Source organism: Corvus brachyrhynchos, unplaced genomic scaffold (assembly GCF_000691975.1).
Source record: "Corvus brachyrhynchos isolate BGI_N302 unplaced genomic scaffold, ASM69197v1 scaffold5, whole genome shotgun sequence".
Taxonomy (NCBI): domain Eukaryota; kingdom Metazoa; phylum Chordata; class Aves; order Passeriformes; family Corvidae; genus Corvus; species Corvus brachyrhynchos.
Window position 1 is genome coordinate 2,661,228 of NW_008238321.1, and position 21,954 is coordinate 2,683,181.

The 21,954-nt window shown below is 39.0% G+C and overlaps 1 protein-coding gene across 3 annotated transcripts in view; it reads right to left on the reverse strand.

The window, feature by feature from the left end:
- Positions 1-21,954, reverse strand: part of GRIN2A (glutamate ionotropic receptor NMDA type subunit 2A) — a 165,976-nt gene that overhangs the window by 35,954 nt on the left and 108,068 nt on the right. For all 3 annotated transcript variants that reach the window (XM_017733934.1, XM_017733933.1, XM_017733932.1), the window contains exons 5-10: positions 16,249-16,454; positions 14,705-14,873; positions 14,426-14,579; positions 9,824-9,949; positions 7,012-7,241; positions 1,118-1,278 (exon numbers count right to left, since the gene is read on the reverse strand). In XM_017733934.1, the coding sequence (XP_017589423.1) occupies positions 1,118-1,278; positions 7,012-7,241; positions 9,824-9,949; positions 14,426-14,579; positions 14,705-14,873; positions 16,249-16,454 (1,046 nt within the window). The remainder of the gene's footprint in view (positions 1-1,117; positions 1,279-7,011; positions 7,242-9,823; positions 9,950-14,425; positions 14,580-14,704; positions 14,874-16,248; positions 16,455-21,954) is intronic.

The following is a 21,954-nucleotide window of genomic DNA, read 5'->3' on the forward strand; positions in this document are numbered from 1 at the left end:
GCAAAATGCAGCTGTCACCCGCAAAATGTAACTTGCACAGGCTTGGTCAGAGCAGGAGCTCCAGTTTGGAAGCCTCTGGGTAAGGCTGATCTCACACAATCTGTCCTGGGATGGGGCAAACCAGGCCTGGGAAGTTCCAGCTGAGAATCCCTGGAGAAATGAGGGCAGAGAGAGTCCAGACAGCAGACATGAGAGAGAAGAGAAGGAAACAGCTGGAAGGATAACTTTTTAAAGAAGGGAATCTTCACTCTAAGGAAAGACTTTGGGATTTCAAAGTGTTTTGCTTAAGTAATACATTACATTCCCATACAGGTTTGGGAGAAGGATAAGCAGTTCCCCAAAAAGGACCAAAAGTAACAGGGTATTTTAGTATAGGAAGAAACGTGTCCTGTGTTCACCCTAAATAATAGCAGGAGAGATGTTCCTTGAAACAGCCCCTGGAGTACATACACTTAAATCCACTAAGGTAATTTCTCCCTTCAAAACAAAACATAAAAAGCCTATATTGATAAATTATTATTATTGTATTATTAACAAATATAATCATGTTACTATCAAGCCTAAGTGTTTAGAAAATATTACTAGAGTTAGCACATTCCTGTCACCCAGATGAATAATGGTATGAGCAATGAGTCACTTTCATACCTTTGGAGGATTAAGAATGAAAATTTCTCTTTGCCCAAGCAGGCAGAATGGGCTGCTTCAGAGAGAAAAGGATGGATGGCACTCAAGTCTAAGTCTGAGATCTTAAGAACGAAGGACAATACTATTTGCCAGAATATTTGCCAAGATTGTCAGAAGCAGGATTAGGCAGCACTGCAAAGGTAACAAGAGACTGTACTGTCTTCAAATTTAAGAAACATTAATTCTGCCCTTTGAAACTATTTCTCATAGGACATTGAAGCTACATTGTAATTTTAAAATAACCATAGAAACCACAGTCAATCATTTTCCTTTTTGATAACTGTAGAGTGCAGTTGGAAAAAAAAAAAAAAGAGCAATGTACCACACGTCAGCCTGACATCAGTCCACTCAGTATCACAGTAAGCACAGATCAATAGTTCTCTGTTTCTGAAAGCTTTACAGCATTCTTTAAAAACCATGGGAAAAAGCTCACCCAGTTTTCAAGCTGACCAAGGCATCTTCGACTCCTTTCTGGTTAAACTTGGTCATGTAAAGGTGCATATCAGGGTAGTTGTTTCGGATATTCCTCTCAGTGCTTCCATTTGGGACAGTTCCAAACCGAAAAGGAGGTGAATAATCATGTGGCCTTTGAAACTAGAGAGAAAGTGGAAAAGCAAAGTGTTTCAGGCATTCAAAATGTGACGAAGGGCAATTTCAGATTGAAAAAGACAGAAGCTGTGTAAGTTGCCTCAAATTCCTTCTAGGCAAATGCTGTGGGTTAATTCAGGTCTATTATACCAAAAACTGTCTTCACACTGACTGAATGTAATCTACATCCAAGTTAAACCAACTCCATTTTGCCACTCAAATGTGACTCTCTCCCATGCTTTGCACTATGGCAAGACAGCAGAAACTGGAGCAGATCCTCATCTGCCAGCATCTCTCTAGGGAACCCAAACACACTGGTAAATTGAAACCAAAGGAAAAGAGTATTTTGTTGATAGTCACTTCCCACTTCCACCTCAGTTGGGACATTGTGATTCCCCATCAGGAAGATGGGAAAAGGATCATCCACAGTACTCCACAGAGAGCCCAATTCCCTAGTCCTGGAGGGTACCAGGGATGGCAGGAAGCACTTCCAGGGAGAGACACAGTGAGGGAGTTTCCTTCCTCCACCACGACTGGAGGGGAATAAAAGCTCTTGCAGCTCCCACAAGGGCTCAGCAAGTACATAGCTCAACATGAGAAGGGCTTCTGGAGTTCCCACACCTATAATCCTAGTCCCTGTTCATCCCTACCATTTAAAACTACAAACCATTTCCTTGAGGGCATATAGGTTTATTCTACAATTTTACCCTCACTATTGCATCAGCACAGATGAACCAGCCAGGGGATATCTGCAAAGGAATGGCAATAGCTCAGGGCACATTCGGGTTTCAGACTTGGCAATCCTTCAAATAATGTCACATAAACTTTTTGCTAACAGACCTGAAGATTTTCTATGTGCCTTTTCAATACCTTCCTTTAAAACCCAAGGGACACTTTAGGATTAAAATGTCTCTTTAAGAAACAAATGCAAAAGGGCACTCACATTAGAGGAACTATTGGCTAATGAGGAAATTGAATTGAGCATTGATAAAAGCAGTCACCCATAAATTCCACAGTAAAATGCACTCTGTTTTTACTGCTGAAGTTAGAAGAGCAATCTATATATCCTGCGCTGCAAGAGATGACTAATATTTATACAGCTGCTGATTCCTTTGGGGTTCCATAGGAAATTTCTTTTTAACATTTGGTCTCAGAGCATCAAGAATTCCCAAGATCCAGTGCCAGTTTGCAAACAGAATACAAATGGGTTTATACAAAAACTGGGAGTATTTTCAATTCCATCAAACCTTGACTGTGAAATTACTGCTGCAACACCATTTTCTTGTTACAGAACTACAATTAAATGCTCCATTTTAATTAAGCATATTTTGACAAAGCATAAAGGAATGAACTCTATTTTTCTCTATTTGTTTAGCTAACAGATGTCTTACTTTCCTCATTTTCCCTTTTCACAGCTTTACTGTTTAAATTATAACTTTGCTACTACTTTTACACATAGTAATTGACCCATGCACCAAAATTACACTGTACACTGCTCATGGTTCTCAGTCTAATTTGCTATCTCCCTTTCTGAGTTTATTATGCAGCACTGAAACAAACCCTGCTTTTAAATATATGTCCAGAGATTCTACTGATATAAATGTAGCTTGCTATCAACTTTATTTAAATCTACAGATAATGTATCTCTGATGTATTGAGATGGCTTCTAGTATCTCCTAAATTTGCCAGTCAATAGAACCGGAAAAAATAATTAAAGAAACACTGTAGATTTCAGGACCTGTAAGACTTGATGCTCCTTATATCACTGGAATTAATTTTTTGGAAATTCAGCTGTGGTGAGCATTCTGCAAGCTCAGTTCCTAGTATGGCAGGTGAACTGAGGGAATGGCAGGGGAACTGGGAGAACAGGGACAGTATGATGGAGTATTCTGGTAATTTCAAAATGGAGTTTGGTTTTAAATAGTCTCACTTTTCAAGAACGTTCATATGAATCTAGGATGTTGGGAGGCATTTCCTCTCATAGGAATAGTAGAAATTAACACATCTGTTCAAATTTAACATTCATGGAAGACAAAAATATTTTCGCAGAAGAGAGGGATGAATAAAAAGCCCAAGTTCATTCAAAAGTCAGAGAGTTAAAAAGCAGATGAATAGTTCCATATCCCATCTACAGACTGGAATTTTTGGCACCAACCAACAAATTTTAATACCCACAAGGAGATTATCTTTTGAAACCATCATCTGCTACTACTGCCTGCTCACAGACTACTTGTAAAGAAGAAAGAAAGGTTTAAATCTTTTTGCTAACACTGCACTCATATCTGAGGTGAATAAAGTTTTCATCAATTATATTAAACTTATATTCTGTGAACTGCCATGTCCTGGAGAAGTACACAGGACAGTCACTGTCTGTGACTGCAGCAAAGATCTACATGGCAGACAAGAGACAAGGAAAAAAAAAAGATCAAGGCCCTACATGCATTCATTTTCCCTGAAGTCCCATGATGAGAAACAAAATATGTCATGTCTGCTAGGAAACCATTTTCTTCCTAGACATTTCATGAAATGCTAATCTTTTAAATCATGGACAAAATTCTTGAATTGAATGTACAAGCCCCTTGTTTGAGCCATAGTTGTGGACAGATCTACTGTTGTTCTGAAGAGTAACCAATTCGTTCTTGTCTCCCCCTGCTCTACCACCTGACAGAGCTGTAGCACATGGCAACAGAACTCCAGTCTTCTGCTTTTATTTTATTTTTTCTATATGCCTCAATAAAACTGGGAATTCCATTAAGTCAGCAAAGTGCTCTTTCAGAAACATTAAATATTGACTTCATTTAAAGATTTACTTGCTTGCCTAAAAAGGCTGGTGTTGAGAGCAGCTGTTTGTTATTGTTCTGGAGTTTCTTAAGGAACCGTGGGAAACATTACAAATATAGTAGAAAACAGTAAATAATCTCCTGCGATAGCAGGAATTACAACTCGTTTGAAGTGACAGAAGAACACCCATATTTGAACACTTTCCTTTCTTCTTTTACCAGATGGGAACCTGACATTCTGACTTCTGATCCTACAAAGATACAGCTATCAGTCCTTCATCATTCCAAGGCTGTTGTTATAATCATCAGTTACTGCAATGCAGCAGTAGCTGTGCCTGCCCACCCTCAGGAAGCACGGGAAGGGTTTGATATTGGACAGTGGTGAGAGGGGCTGGGGTCAGAGGCTCTCCCTCGCTGCCTACCAGCCACACTGCCTTTAGCTCTCTGCTGCTCTGCTGTCACACAGACACGTCACAGTCACGGCACAACCTGTGCCATCCTAGGGCACAGGAACAGGAAGCCAAGGCTACAAGAATACTGTGAATCTTGCAAAAATAAGGAACCTGTAAGTGGTATCATTAAGGTTTCCTGTTAAGGTTGATGAGAAGCTCTTGGACCATGTGTACGTGAGGTAATTCTTAAGTGTGGCAGAATCCCAGCAGATTAACACTTTGCAAGACAATTCTGTGCACTGCTACCTACCCTCCTTTAGCAAATATTTCTCTCTTTCATTGCATGAAATAGGCACAAATGGTCTCAAAAGTAACAAAGGCCAACAATGTCGGCTTTGCTGGATACTTTGGACTCATTTTCTGTACCTTTTTATGAAGACAAAGCTTTTAAACACCTATTACATATACAAGAATGTCAAAATATAATTTTCCTCTCATTTGCTGAATCATTTGAGTTTATGAACACCCACCCTTCCTAACTCCAGTACATGCTGTGCCATGTATTTCTGGCTGACACTCCAAGGACATGGCATTCAGAAATTCATTAGCAACATTTCAAAGGACAAGGAAACTATAAAGAGGTCTTAAAGCACCAAGGGGTAAATAACACATTATCATCATGTGTCAGCAAACCTGGTGAACCAGCTCATACAGTGCAACACATTTCCTGAATGGGACAATATTGAATGCTGAGGGTCAGGGATGGCTGCTCAGAGAGAGCAGTCAATCACATGTGGAAACCCCAGTATCTCTAACTGGGAATACTTTACTGCATTGGCAGTACAGCACTGACAGAAGAGCTTGACTCTTCAGATGTGGCAGTGGAAAAAGTGGGAGAGAAGAAGAACAAACTGATTTACCAGCCCAGAAGTGGGTTTTGGGTTTTTTAAATTTTTTTAAAATAAATTAGTGAACTTTTAGGTATTAGTTATTCAAAATTGATTACACCCACATTTTTGGCCCTTGCCTGCAACTGCTTTGCTTCCTGCAAGGGTCAGAGTTCTCTACTGAACAGTAAAATCCTGTAAATTCCTGATCTGTTCTCCTATTAACAGCATTGTAGCAACATGGCAAAGAGAGGAGAAAAATAATTGAACATCAGTCAGATTACATTCCCATAAATTGTCCCCAGTTATTTGATTTTTTAAAATCCAAGAAACCTCAGTATTGTGGAGGAGGCAAAACCTATGTATGACAATAAGAATATTCTGAAATAGTCCATTGCTTTTCTGGACTTCTAACTTGTTTAATTTAATCAGAAAAGGCATGGCTCCCCTGACTTATCTCCATGTGCTACAGGCAAAGTTTGAAGAACTGAAAAATAGAAACAAAGGTGGCAGATCAAATAAATGATCAGCAGACCACACAAGAACAGATGGTATTTTCTGATTCAAGTATTTTTCTATTTTTATTTTGCTTTTTGTGGAAATAAAAGCCTACTTAGCAGTCAGAATAGAAAAATGACAAAACTAAGGAAGTTATTAGCCAAAAGCTACAGAATGAGTGCTGACATTTCCCAGCCCCATGGCAAAGAGCCAGCAAGGAGGGGAAGGTGAGGGTGCACTGTCAGACCTGAGCCCCACTGCTGTCCCAGGTGCAAGGCAAATCCTGCCAAAACCCAGAGGCCCTGGAAAATGCTCTGTTCTTTCTCACAAACGGGAGAAAGATGTTTCTCAAATCTCCTTTCATTTATCCCCAAGAGAGAATGCCATTTATCTGTCTCTTCTAAGAATATTATCTTAAAATACAGGTATATTTAACAATCTTCATGCTCTTTCAAAGGTTGTGTGACACAATTTAATGAAAACAAAACTATTATCATTTTTTGTTTCTTTTTATCTTTCCTCTAGCCATGCTTGCTTTGATATACCAGACAATCAATCAAAGGCTGGTCATAAAAAGCAGTTAAAACAAAAAAACAGACAAGACTGAGATGTTGCCTTTTTGGTTTGGTTTTCTTTTTTTTTTTTTTTTTTAATAATGATTTCCTTTATTTTCTGTCCTTTGAAAAAACCCCTTGTTGTCCCCTGGGCTATACTGCATTTAAATATTTCTTCTGAATGTCAATATTTAGTTTCATTTTCAAACAACTGGGCATAGACTTGACAAAAGCATACCCTTCAAGTATCTTGTGCATATCCATCACAATAATTTTGCAAATGGACTTTTTTTCTATTAATATATTACTAATATCCAACACAATTTTTCAAGCTTTTTATATTGGTAAGGCATTCTTTTTAGCCAAACAGTAATTGATTTCTATCACAAAATAAAGGTAATTTTCAGTTAATGCAGCCACTTTGGAACAGGCAACTCAGAGATTTTGAAAACAGACTCATATTTTATGCTTTGGGTCTTAGGTTTGTTAGTAAAGGTTTGCACTTGCACTCAGAAGGAAATCATCCAGTTTTAGCTCATTATCTTGCTCACAGTTTTTAACATGAAGCACAAATTTCTAGAAGGATTATGGAGAATGGACACTGACCTCTTTTGAGCTGAAGACCTACCTTTTTATCACTCAGTCCAGTCACTTGGTCAACAAATTCCTCTTGAATCATAAAGGCAGCTAAGTTGGCAGTATAACTGGCCAGGAAAATGACAGCAAAGAAAGCCCAGACCGACACCATGATTTTACTCGTCGTCCCCTTGGGGTTTTGCACAGGCACAGAGTTGTTGAAGACCAAGCCCCACAGTAACCACACTGCCTTTCCAATGGTAAAGGATGGTCCATGGGGATCTGCAATTGCAAAGAGCAGTTAGTTTAGCTGCAGTTAAATTAAACCTTGCCAGTATACCCTGCAGGGACAACCCATGAGTCCCAGAGACATGGTTAGAAAGTATTTCAGTACATATTCACTGTACTCCCAACGTAATCACAGGATTTAGCATAGGTACCCTCCATTGCAATGACAACAATTTCCACATTTTTAAAACATAATTCAACATTTTTCTAAGTAGCATATAGTTCAAAATTTTTGAAATGAAAATGGAAAGGATAGGTTTGGAGGAGAAGCAGACTGGTATGTCTCCTGCAGGAAGAAATGTGCCACAGTACTGCCCTGTCAGTCTGACATGTGAAATGGAAAACTGGAGGTTTAAGTCTTAATGACTCAATTCTAGTACTTTTCTTACCCAAATTATTTTTATCATCTCCAGTCTTCCAACATTATGCTTTTTGAACATTATGTAAGCATATTTAAGATCAAAGTGTGTGAATGTGTCACCTACTTTTAAGCACCTTTGTACTCAGAGAATGAATCAGAAAGACAGCACAAAGGAGCTACCTGTATAGACATGGAATTTAGAGCAAGCCAGACTCTGGCTGCCTCACATGTTCAGAGTCAGTTCTGTGGCTCCAAATGTGTTGACATTACAGGAAAAATTCTGTACCAGCTAATCCATTCTGTAATTTCTGTTATTTCTATTTTCAGTCATCTTTTAATTCATCCCAAGATGGAAGTGGCCAGCACGCTGCCCCCAGGCTCACACAGGGCCAGAACTGGATTAGCAATGTCATTATCCACTCCAAAGGCCTCATTTGTAAAGCCCTGTGAGAATCAAGGGCAGTTTATTCTCACCCAGCTCTAGGTAAGTGCAATGCAATCACACATTGCTCATCATCCAGACTCCCTGTACCCTCAATGGAGAGAAACAGGCCTCCCCTGACTGTGACTCATTTGGCCTACTTATAATTATCCCTTTTTCAGTTTAAGTGCAATTTAGTCAATAAGCTCTGATGCAGAATCTGTAAGTTTACCTCCTCCCCTGCCCTGCCCCTTTATCCAAGGGGATGCACATTACAAATATAGATTTGCCTATTAATTTAACTATAATTTATTTTAATAATAATTCAATGATTCTTAAAATAATAAAACCCTAAGTGGGTATACTTAGTGCATGTTCTCATTTCAGTAGAAATACTCTCTAGTACAGTGTGAATATTTACAATGCAGTCAAGCTCTACATCTTAGATTATGCTCCTATTCTGCAGCAGCACTAGGAAAAAAAGAGTGCAGTAAAATAAACACAATGGAGCTGACTTTTGGTTTATGAAACTGCCTTCCAGACATATTTAGGACTCAGCTGATACCAGGATAATATGTATTTTTCTGAGCAACAGTGTTACAGAAATTATATGCCAAGGGAGCAATCTAAAGTTCTGTTTATGCCACTGGAGATTGTATTACCACAGAGCTTCATCCTGCAAAAGATGCCTAGGGAAATGAGAAAAGACAAATAATTTTCTTATTTAAAAATTATTCCAGGTTTGAAATTGATGGCAGCTGGATTTGTGATGAGTCTTTAGAGCTAAATTGGGATGGTCTAGTGCCATAACATGTCTTTGTAGCTGTAAGTACATTAAATAAACAATTCAGGGACATGAGGTGGGACAGAAAAGAACAGCCAAGTCCCTGAATCCCCAGTGTCTATATTCACCTTTGATTTCCCCTCTTTTAACACAGTGTTGACTTCAGAGAGAGGTTGCACATTTACTATCTTATTAAAATGATAACATCATCTGAACATTACAATAATCCACTTTTTCAGGGAGAAAGCCAGCCATTACCTAGAAGAAATCATTTGCTTTTAATAGTGCCCAGGACTGTGTTCACCAAGCTGGAAGATCTCTTGTTATAAAACAAGGCAAGAATGATTCAGAAATTTTTAAAAAGGCTGCACACTCAAATGTTAAGAAATGGGAGGATGAGGGCATAGTGAGACATGGAATCCTCACCCTTGAGTCAAAGTGCAGCTTTCACTGAGAAAGAGTTAATAAAGAGCTTGCCTGTTTTGAAAATGAAGTTTCTATAACCAAGGATGCTACACAGAAAGGAACGATGCCCTTCTGCCAGGAGCCTCATTTCAAGGCTAAGAGTTCATCTGACTTTTTACAGGAACTATACAAAGCTACCAAACCACTACACTGCTATTTTTCAAATTGTCCACCAGACCACAGGATTTGAGGTAACTTTCTCTGAACTGGACAGGAATTCATAATAGTCAGGAGCAGAACATATTTCACTGCTTTTTTAAGCTGACACTTTACAGCTGATGCCATGTACTAACCAAACACTGCCTGAATAAAACTCTCTGATACCACTTACCCTTCCCTATGTCTTTATTCCATTGAATTGGAATTATAAACATGAACATATATGCCTTTGAGAAACCATACTTTAAATGAAGAACATAAACATTTTCATAAGAAATTTCACTGTTTTATTCTTACGTGATGTTTATTTGAAAAGATGGAGGGGCAGGGATGGGAAACACATGATTTTTCTACAGCCATGGGGTTGTGTAAAATGAAAATCTTACCTCTCCCTTGTGCTAAGTTCCTGTTGTATCCCACAGGACTAAAGTACTCAAATATAAAGACAGCCATGGCAGACACGATGAGAAGCATCACAAACATCATCACCCAGACTGAAGCACTAAAAGGCTCTGCAGCAAAACAGACAGGAGAAACAGAAATACAGTTCATTAAACCAGTCACAGCACAAGAATTCTAATGTCCTCGCCTAGGCAAGCCCAGCAGCTTCCTCCACGTTACCTTTTTCCAACAAAAATGCAAGCAAATAACTAAGGAGCAATATATAATGAACTGCTGTTAGTATATATAGACAAAACCCATAAAGTCAAAAGCTTAAATGTAAGTTGCAATTCAAAACAAAAGGCTGCACACTTTTCTTTGACACTGAGTGGCACATAATTGGTTGACTCGGTGCTTATTCAGTCCACAATCAGGCTGCTGTGCCTATTCATCCTCTGCTATACAAATTTATCAACAGAATGGTCCAACCACTATGACTGCATTTCTGCAAAGCAAAAGCAATTAAGCATATGTTTAATACATTTGGTAATTCAGTGAAGCAGACGTCTTGTTTTCTATCCAACAAAAAGTGTCAGAGGAGGAAAGATAAATACTTGCATTCAAACTAAATGCTTTTGTTTCAGGATTCTTTTCTCTCTATGTTTACTTTCATCTACCTGCAATGAAGATGATGTATTTATCAATTGTAAACACATCCTTTTGAATGTCTCATTCTCATCTGGGAGCAAATTACTGAAATCAAAAAGGTTTATGGAAAATTGAATGTCAGTTTGAAAGACAGAAGAACCATAATTAAGTAAAAGAAGTAGGTTGGAGAATAAAACTAAAATCAGTTTCAAATACCAGACTAAGCACCAACATATATCAATATCAAATATCATCTTCCCCAACCACAGATTCTCTGTCATTTCAGGAGTCCCTGTGGTAGCTGCCATGGTACAAGGATATCTCTAAGATTAGCATGGCAAAGTAACATCTCCTTATCAGGCCAACTTATTTGGGGCACTTTACAGCATAACTTGTGCAAATAAAGCAAGTGTGAGCGAGCTCTGAAGTGTGAGAAAACAAATCTTAGTATACTATTTCTAATTGGGACAGAATCAAGACACACTTGGAACTACAAAAACTTAGTGTGTTCAAATGCCTTGCCTGTTTTTAAAAGCCCAAGAAGTTCCTCTCTTGTAGCTTTTTCATTCGTTGAATTTAAGATTAAAGTCACTGAAATTTCTTCCCTCGTTGCAGGAAAGGACTGAGTGAGAGCTGAGGTGTGCTAAGCCCAACAGCCCAATCTGAGCCTTCCCCAAACTCAGATGGTTCACCCAGAACAGAATGAAATGTAATAATTTGTGCCCAAGCATAGAAAACTCATGACATCTTTTGTCTTTGCTATGATTTCTTCAGAAATTTGGAACTAAGACAAGACCAAATAAAAAATATCCCCACTGGTGATTTTGGATGGTAACTAAAAAGGCAAAGCAGGGACATTTTAAACCAAACTGCTTTCCTCCTGCAAAGGGGCAGTATTTTTTCAATTAATTATTTTATTTTTAAGACAGGGTAGGAAGTTCTTTCAAGTACTATAATTATTTTTTTGGGAGAGAATGAAAAGTTAGGAAAATACCAGAATTTGTAAAAGGTGGAGAAAGATCTATGTAGATGCAGCCAGGGAAAGGACATTTTGTAGCCAAATACAGTCTAAAAAATATTTTCTGAATTCAGTTATTAACTGGATTAAATTGGAATTCATGTAGAACTACCATAAAATTTTGACAGCATTCTCACAGAAGAAAGCAAGGCTGATAAAACCCTTATCAAAAGCAACAGTGTAGAAACACCAATGGTAATTTGTGAAAATCGAAATAAGGCAGAGGGCAAAACAAGCCAATGTACAAAAGTGAGCTATAAACAGGGGTTTAAGCAGAATTCTCTTTAATAATTTAAGGAGTCTGGTAATGAGGTGGAGAATTAATGGAAGCAATAGGAAAACAAAAAGCTATTTGGAATAGCAAGCAGTAAGATTGAACAAGTACAAAATCAACTGAATAACAAAGTCGATCTTCCTGTCATATCAGAGATCCAATTACACGTTCAGCTCTGTGCTTTGATTCTCAAAGGACAGAAAGGGAACTTCCCTCAGGCAAGCAGCAGGTTTTAAAGCAATTTTCAGCAAAGCTATAATATGGCAGAAAAATACTAATATATGACTTGTCAGTGTACATTTCAAATGACTGACAACAGAGAATATCAAGCAAGGAAAAAGATGTCTTTGAGTCTTACCTCCCACCACCAAAACCAATACTTAAGGAATACATTAAATAAAGAGAGCCATAGATTTTCTATTCCATCAATGCCGCCAGAAAAGAAAACTGACCTCACCTATGAACTCTCCCTTTGAAAAATATAGAAATGGAGATCTGAGGTTTCCCTTTTTTATTTGGTAGTTTAAATGAAGTTGAACCAAAATTCCACAGAATCATTAAAAAATATATTTGTAGATCTAGTACATATGATTTCTAGTACAATGTGAAAATGTTTTAATGTGGATAAAATTCACATTTGAAGGAGGCACATCAGAATCAGAACACAGCAGATAACGAGGAAGAGGCTGTCACAGCCCATCAGTTACTCAGATCTATTGGACACAACAACTGACTGGAAGAATCTAGTCACGAAAAATCCTGTACGTGTCCACATTCATAGAAACAATTCACAAACACAGATATTTCAGGAACGCTAATCAAGTGCTATTCTTTAAAAATTATATTGTATTTGACAGATTTTTTAAAAACCTTCTAAAGGAATTACATAAGACGACTCTATTCTCAGACATTCATTTAATTGAAACAAAATCAGTCTGTGAATAAATTCAGTTATCTGCCTGATAGTATTTTGCAAGGCAAAACATTTTACTACTACGCACACCTCATCAAAATACACAGTCAATTCCAGCAAACTGGCAGCTTCATGTACGCCTGAAAAAAACAGCATACTTCTGAGAGCACAGACTTGATTTATTGGTGCAGTAAATCAGATTTCTTCAAAAGTAAAGCTATTTTAGAGAGCTTTATGAGAATGGGTTATTTTTGTTTCTTTTGTATTATATGCACCTCCAAATAAACCAATAACATTAAATTCATTTTAGAAATGTAGTAACTCTGTTGCTTGTGAAAAATGCAAAAGCAGCTTCTCTTTTGACGGTGGCTGTAAACAGGTTTTAAGAAATAAGTAAAAAATCAGCTGCACTTGCCCTTTAGAAAATACCCCAATACTTATTTCCAATGGTCATTTCAACATGCTGCAACTGCAATTTAAAAAATGAGCTTTACAACTCAATGACTCAAAGAAATGAAAAGATACTCTCTGAGTATTTTCATTACAAGTACAGTTTCTTGCAATTTCACTTTAAAGTCTTTCATTCATATCAAACACCAACAAAATCTGCTTAGATACCACCACTTTTGGGAAATTATTTGATTACTCACTGTGTTATATTTACTTGCATCATCTCTGTAATGTGCTTTTATGCAACAGATATGAGAAATAAGCTCTGTGTTTTAATGATGATTCTTGCGTAAGAAAATTCAATTATTTGCCTGCTTGTATCTGATACTACACCACTAATCTGCTCTTCAATGTCTATGAGCAACTTCAGGGGGAGTGAAGAACTTCCACTTAGCAATTTAGAAGTGGCCTCACTGTTGACCCAATGGACTTAAACATTCTAAACTGTGCCCTAAGATATCTGGAATATACTGATTTTTTATTTTTCCACTTAATCATTTTAGTGTCACTATTCCTGTACAAGCTATCTTTAAAAATAGTGGACTCAAATACATTAGGAAGAACATAACAGCATTCTAGGCACTTTTGAACCACCTCATGGCTCATTCTCTTTTCAACTTCAGTAAGTTCAGGCCCAATTGTGAAGGAGACTATAAATACTAAAAGAGGAGAGGGAAGTAACAAAAGGAAAAATGCACAACTGAAACAAGAACCATGCAAGGAAAGAAGCCCAGAGTCTTTGTTGCTATATCCCACCTCCTCTCTGCTCAGCCTTTCATTTCTTTGCCGTACCTCCACTGTTCAGCTGCATCAATGGAGAAAACACTCAGCTCACCAGAACAGCAGTGTGGTGTTCAGAAGCCAGAAGTAACTGTTATCAAACTAGCCTTAAATTACCTCTAAAGATAAGGAAGTTGCTCTTCAACTCTACCAGGGTTTTTTCAATTGTTTTGTGAATATTAAAAAGATTTTAAACAAGTTATGATGGGCTAAACAAGCATAAATTAGTTTGTAGGGAAGCAGGGTTGAGGATGTAATTTTCCTAACTGAAGATTTTAGGGGATTCTTTTTCACATTGAAATCACTATCATTGATTTTCACTTTCAGCATTCGAAAACAACAGCACTGTCTCCATTTGCTAATGATCCTATTAATCAGCACATCAACACAGCACAAACTTCCTAATGTAAAATTCAAAACTTAGCAGAAATGTGTTCATGTACTACATATCTTAACAAACAATTAAATCTACCAAACTCTACAGAAATGCAATTAAGTTAATTGGATAGGCTGGAGACTCGTACCTAAAAAAGCAGATGGTGAAACTGTGCCGTTGCTCCGTGACACCATGACACTGATCCCAGTCTCAACGAATGGCACCGAAAAGTCAACGACTTCCGAGCGCTCCTCATTGATGGTGAGAGAGCCCACAGCCATCACTGCCCGGTGATACACCACCTGATCCACAGGGAGAACACACCACCAAATGTCACTCAGCAGAGATACCTCATTCCTCCAAAAGAGCTCAGCCAGACATCGCTGAGTTCTTACTTAAGAGCTCTTTTATCTAGAAGAGAACTTACTTCACCAATCATTCCATTCCACACGTTATTGACTTTTTTGCCGTGCTTCCCATTTGTCACCAAGTACAGGTCATATGTGAACTTGACAGTTTTAGACAACTTCTTCAAGATATCAATGCAGAATCCCTTGCAGCACTTCTTAACATTAGTTCCCTCATTAGTTTTGTTGCTGTCAACAGAAAAGACACATAAATATTCCTGCTGGGAGAAAGAGAGGCAGCACAACAGCAAGATCCAGCACACTGTGAATCAACCTTTTGCCATACTTGTGAGTGACCATGTTTTTCTGAATCAAGGGAAAAATAACGCACAGGATGCTTTTATAGTTACATGGTGTTTGCAGCTCCTGCTAATCACAACAGAATTGCTTGGTGAGACACAGAGAAAACGTTACCCCACATGACATCCTGCTACTCCAGGATCCAGCCCAACGCACTGCACTGCTCCATGCAGCCTGCTCTTACTAATCTCTCTCTTAGGATTAGATTAAACTTTTATTACTTTTACTCTCAAGACATCAGACTACATGCCATTTAGTAATTAAAGAACATGTAAGCTATAAAAAGGCACAGCAGTCCACCGTGCTGGAAATGGATGCACCTTCTTAAACTGTACCTTTCCCTGCACTTGGAGGTGGATTTCAGGCCGCCTTTAAGTGCAAGGATGCAAGTTTTCTCTTATCTTTTTTTCTGAAATGTTCATTTTGTGACCTCTAGAACCTTTCAGTATAAGCATCTTCAGAAGGCAAGGCAATATCTTAGAGCCTTTGGAAGAATTAAAAATTAAAATAAAACTAGTTTAGAACTTCACTAAATACAGTTATGTAAAAAAATAGATTTCTCTGGACTTCAGGAAGCATGTACACAACCATTTAGCAGTCTCTGGATATCTTCAGAAACGTGCATCATATTCCCTAACACCTGCTCAGTAAAAATCCTGTTATATTCAGCTCATAAATACACAGATCAAAGCATAGAGAAGGTGAAACACCACTGACAGTGGTGTGAAACTGACAGTGCAGTGAAAACTTTTCCACTGATTTCTAATAACTGCTCCAAAGTTATGGAGCCCTGAAAGAAGGGGACTTTTCTCTTGATGGTAAGTCACAGTGGTCTTTTATGCTGGAGTGGTTTTTCTATAGCAAATTTCAGCATAAACTTACATTTTCATTAGGAGGCATTTTCAAATTGTTACAGACTAATGAAGGCAGGCGTATCTCAACATAACTGGAAACAATTCAAAGAGGACTCATTAAAATAGTTCCATTTTGGAACGCAATCTTCTTCCATGTGACTGAAAAGGGCTAATTCTCCTTGACTTTGAATTTCTGTAAATTCACTATCTTGTTAATAATTCAATGTGACTTACACGTGTATAACCAGAACCTTTCAACTTTTTAAAAAGGAGGATATGCAAAGAGCATACCATGTGGGAAAAGAGAGGAAGGGAAGGAAGGGAAGGAAGGGAAGGAAGGAAATTAATGAGAAAATAGAGGACTATATTTTGCAGTCAGGATAAAAAGGGAATGCTGTGTATTTACTCACTTAAGTTTGACAAATTTCCGGCATGGCACGGTGTTTTTTTGGCAGCTTTCCATCAGAGGATCCACATCCTCAACAATGACAAAGGGAGCCTCCTCCAGGGTGACAATGCTCAGGTGGTTGTCGTCGGGGTCGCTGTCTGCGAAGGAGCTGTACCTTGGCCACACTGAGTACTTCAGGCTCAGGGAGTTGTTCTCCCACTTCCCCACCTGAAAGGCCAAGATCCACAGGCTGCTGAGAGCTGCTTGCTGGAGTTTGACAAAGGGGATCTGATATTAAACGTGCTGGGACACAGGTACAGGGAATTACATGGCCAGGAGAGTTGTTTTGGGGTTTTGTTGTTAAAATTACTTTAAAATTCATTAGTAATATCATGAAATGAGAAAATGCACAGAGGTAAAGACAAGGTAACATTATTTTAATAGGTAACTGTTTTATACAGACTGGATGTCATCAGTTAACACAGTCTATCACCTGGCACTGAAATTTGACATTCAGCATTTCTATTTGAGCCAAAACAGCAACCAGATACTCTATTTGTAACCAGGACCCATTAGAAGAAATAAAAAATTACTTGAAAAAGAAAAAACAAAAAAACTCAACCAACCAACACCCATCAACCCCAAACAAAAACCCTAATTCACACTCACATCTGACCAATAACCAAAATACCGTAATGTCATTTCTGTATCTTCCCAAAGAGAAGACTCTTCTGTCCTTATATATTGAAAAGCCATTGTGAAAGCCTTTACCCAGGGTTCCATCAGAGCCAGACCAAACCACATTTTTAGTAAGAATTTTTATTAGAAATAGTTCTCATTAGAAATAACTATTTTATCCTGCTTTAGTAATGCCAACTGTCGGGTAGGTTTAAGAAAGCAAACCCCAGTGCACATGAAAATTGCCAGCTCATTTACTATTATAAAATATCCCTTCTAAATTAACCCACATTTCCTTCCATTTCCAGATCACCAGAAGGAGGTTTATGACTTAAACATTTTTGAGTCTAGTGTTTTCCTCCTCAGATTGTTTAACTACTTTCTATCCACAAATCTAATTACATGTTTTATCTGATGACAGATAATATAAATGAGCTAGTAATCCACATAATTTATAACCTAATGCATTTTAATAATTCTTGAGTTGCTTAAGCTAAACAAATGACAACATAATCATAAGACTATTAAAATATTTCTTTTGCAAGGAAAATGGTGGGAATTAACAGTACAATAAGAGACTCAGGTCCTTAAAAAAATTTAAAAATTGTCACCTATGTTCTGTCTTCTAACAACTTGAAAGTTAATCACAAAAATTCCCAAAGAACATGATTTATATCCATTTCTATTTAGGGAAGCCTATAAGCACATGACCTTTGCAGTTTCCTTTCCATCCTGTTTATAAGATGTTTCACTGAACTTTAATGTAGGAGGCAGAAATGGCAAATCTCTACTCACTTAAATTAGGAAATTCAAAATATCTCAAGGGGAGTAGAATTCTCACTCAAATCAATGGAAATTGTATGTATGATTACTCTTTATGTACATTTCTAGCACGAAATTCAAGCAAAACACGGTGGACAAAGCCTTTAGGAGAAAAGCTAGTTCAGACACAGGGAAACAATCTATTGTTTCTATAAATAACCCGGTTTAATTGTCAAGGTATGGTGCGTAGTGGCAGTAACAGCAGTGTGTGCTGGTTTACGTGAGCTTACACAGTGTCGTCAGAGCCCCGAGTACAACACGGGACTGGCCATCTGCAATGGGAGGATTCCAGCCAGCCCAGGACCTCAGACAAACAGCAACTGTGCCAAGGAATACGATGGATTTCAGAAGTGGAAAATGTGCCCGACCGTCTGCCTGTTCCAAGCATCAGAAGGAAATGTGATGGCATTTGTGCGGTCAGGACTGGAGCAGTGACAGCCCTGCCTTCCCAAACCGCTCGGTGCAGGATGCTGGGAGGAGGCAGATCCTGGTCCCGAGGCACATCCCTCTGCCAGCCACCCTCTGATCCCCAAGCACATCTCTCTGCCAGCCACCCCCTGATCCCGAGGTACATCCCCTCTGCCAGCCATCCCCGATCCCGAGGCACATCCCTCTGCCAGCCACCCCCTGCTCCCGAGGCACATCCCACTGCCAGCCACCCCCTGGTCCCCAAGCACATCTCTCTGCCAGCCACCCCCGGCATCTGTGTTCCTGTCACAGGGACCAACAAGAACTATCCCAATGAGGTCGCCTGGCCCTGCCAAAAGCACAGCGACTGCTTTGGTGGTGTTAACAGAAGAACCCTGATATTCTTCCTACTTCAGTGGGAGTAACTCCATTTTACTGTTCTGAGGAGAATATAACCAGACACATTTTTAAACACCTGGATCTGGGGAAATAATTTCTTTTGAGAGTTGCATCTATAAAACTGCTGTGTTGAAGTAATAAACACAGAAGTATGCATTTGTAAACCATTTTTTTAAAAAGAAAAGTCAAGCTGAGGGTAATACTAAGCTAAAAATGCAGATATGCTCCATTACAGAACTGTCCAAAAGTGCATGCAGATACATTTATTGTACTGTATAGAAATGCCACAAAATAGAGACTTATGAAAAATTTCTGTCATTCCTAGTTATACTGATGATAATAATATGGCCTTGATCCCAGAGAAATACAGAAGGTGGCCCTCACTTGAAAAAAGGGCAATAGAAATGTTTTTGGGACAGATTGGGTCCCAAACCATAGAAATCCTCATTTATTGCCAAAAGAATGGAAATTACATTAAAAATACAGTTTCAATAGTGAATCAAACCATTGATTCACTATGGTAGCTGCAAAACTCATCTTCAAGTACAGACATGCAAGGGTACATATAACCATTGTATTTCTTTTGAACTTGCACATTTTTTCCTATTTTCTCCCACTTCACACACAGTCTGAAATATTCTCTTTGGTTTAATCTTTACAAGATGCAGGAAGGAAAGGGGGAAATAGCTGAGAGCATGGAAGAGTTTGTTTGAAGTCAGACTGAATTAGCGGTCACAGGGTGCTCATCTCATCTCATCCACCATTGCCTAAAGCACCTTACATCTGACTCTGGCACATGTGTTTTGACCACCTCATCCAAGCCTCGTTATCTTTGGAAGATTGTGGCCAAGGAGAGTGATAATGAAGAATTTGGTGTGTTTCTGTGTGGCAGCCAAAGGCACACAGACACCTGCACAGTTACACATTGCTGTACCTCAGAGTCCCCCTCCCGCTGCATCCTAAAGCAGTCTCTGAACAATGTAAGGATGATTGGCACAATCCTGTTCACACACCCTCACGGAGGCCATCGAACCAGAGAAAAAGAGCAAGGCCAGATCCTGAGCAGAGCTTCCTTGTGTGCCAATGTTGGCACGGAAAGAGAGTCTGTCACACTGGCATATCTCACCAAAAACAAACAAATACCTCGGTCCTGTCACCCTCCTCCCAGCAGATGGGAACTGCACACAGTACACACTCATCATCCCTTTGTAAGAAAAAATGTTACATGACAACAGGGATAGTAAATGCACTCCCAGGAGTACCCAGCCAAACCTTTGAAAAGAGGAAGATTTTCAGGGATGTTCCTTTTACATTAAACTCACATACATTGCAAAACATACTTTTTGGGCTGTCCCAGTTAAGAAAATAGTGCTGAGCAAATACAAAATCTAACCCATCTTGCTTTATTGAAAAAATATTTACTACTATTTTTTCATTACACTTTTCCACTTAAGAGGAAGAGCTACTATGGAAGATTTAAATCAATAACTAAAAAGCTAAAATAGAGTTTATCAGGTTAGCAATAACAGCTGCAGAACAAAGCACAAGATCAAAACCCTTCCTCCAGACACAGCATCTGCTGTACACCTGCTGCTGCAAACCTTTGTGTCACTTTATGCCTCTGAAGGTCTGTATTTCACAATGGCACTCTAAATTTAAATGACAAAATATTCCATGTCTTATTTATAAGTGTTTTACAGTCCTGAATGGTTTGAAGACCTCCATTTAAAGACTTTGAAGTTTTCAAAATTTGCTGCAAAATCTCATATGGGGAATGCAAATGTCCTCCTCTTCCCTCATGGCTGCTGCTGACACCATTAGGAAGGCACCAGTCCTGTGACCAGCAGGGCTCCAAGGAAAACACAGGACCCAGAGAGATTATAAACAAGAGGAAAAAGAAAAGCTACCACCTCCTGCAGCCTCATTTTTCAATACGGAATTATTAATTAGCACTCACCAAATCCTCAGTGGCTGGTACAGTTTTGGTTCTGGGCAACATCCCAGACAACTGTGAAGCCCCAGAGTTCAGACTCATGCCAGAGGAGCCATTTTATGAGTTGATTATGTCATGAGAAAGGATGAGAGCCAAACAAATTGACAGCTCCTTCCTCCACCTCCCAGTGGGAGAAGACTTTCTGTCACCTCTGCACTCAGTGAGGACCGTACAGCGTTCCAGGAATGACCAGACAGACATAACTTTACCTCCACAGAGGAAGAGCTGCCCTGAAAGTCTTCCTGTTCTCTAATACATAGGTGTAAAGAACAGGGGCAAAGCACGCCACCTCGGCTTTCCATGGGAGTTGTGATTCCCTTACATCAGCAAAGAGGTGGGATCCATCCTCCTTGGATGATTTAAGAGATGCTGCATAATAATTGGTGCAACTCAAACAATTCAGCACAGTAAAGGTCAAAGGAAAGGCCTTTAGGCTAGGCAAAAGCTCACTGATACAGAAACAATATGCAATTTTCAGCCGACACTAAGTGTCAGGATAGGCATATTTACAGGAAGACTAAATACACAAAACAACAAGGACAGAATACAGGGAATGACAGCCCAACAGATGTTAAAGAGCACACTGCTGCTTCTGCTACGGGCAAAAAGAATATATCACATTACAACACAGAGCTACTGACAAAAGATATCCCAGCAAATAGATGATTAGCTCAGGCAATTTCATCTGTTCTAGTTAAAATATCTGCATTTCCTCACAAGTGTTAGGGAATGTCTACCACGAGACACGAGGATCCCTCAGCTGTCACGACCCTTGCTCAAATCAATTGAGATTTCACAAGAAATTACCCTGGAGCACCTCACTGATTTTTTTATCCCCACAGTACTCTGACAAAAAGCTGTCAGAAATCTGCCCAAGCGCTGGGTCTCTCAGCTCCTGCCCAGTGAAGTCAGCTCCACAGTCAGATCCAGAAGCTGTCTTTTCTGGGCTATGTGACGGTGGAGGTTGGTAGCCAGATGGAGCTCTCTGTGAAGACCTTGGTTCATTTATTCCAGGCAGGAATCATGCACCCTCTGTCCACTCGTTCCTACTCAGATACAAATGTGTACAACCCCACACAGAGCTTGTGAATCTGGCATATGCTATTTAATCAGAGCAAAATCAAGTTCTGCATTAAATCCTGCATTAGTAGAAAGTTAAAGATGACAAGCTCTATTTAGAATAAACCTGGATGTAACTAATAGTTCTTGCAGTGGTGTTTAATTAGCAATGGTGTTTAATTAGCAATTGCGCCACATAGCAGACAAATTCACCCAGAATACAGACCACCATGATAATTTTATCTGTATCTACCTGGGAACACCAATAAAAATTGTTTTTACCCTGGAACTCATCTTTAGACACTCATCTTTAAATACAGTCCTCCCCACCTTAAAATATGTGATATGCACTGCTAATTAAACTGCCTA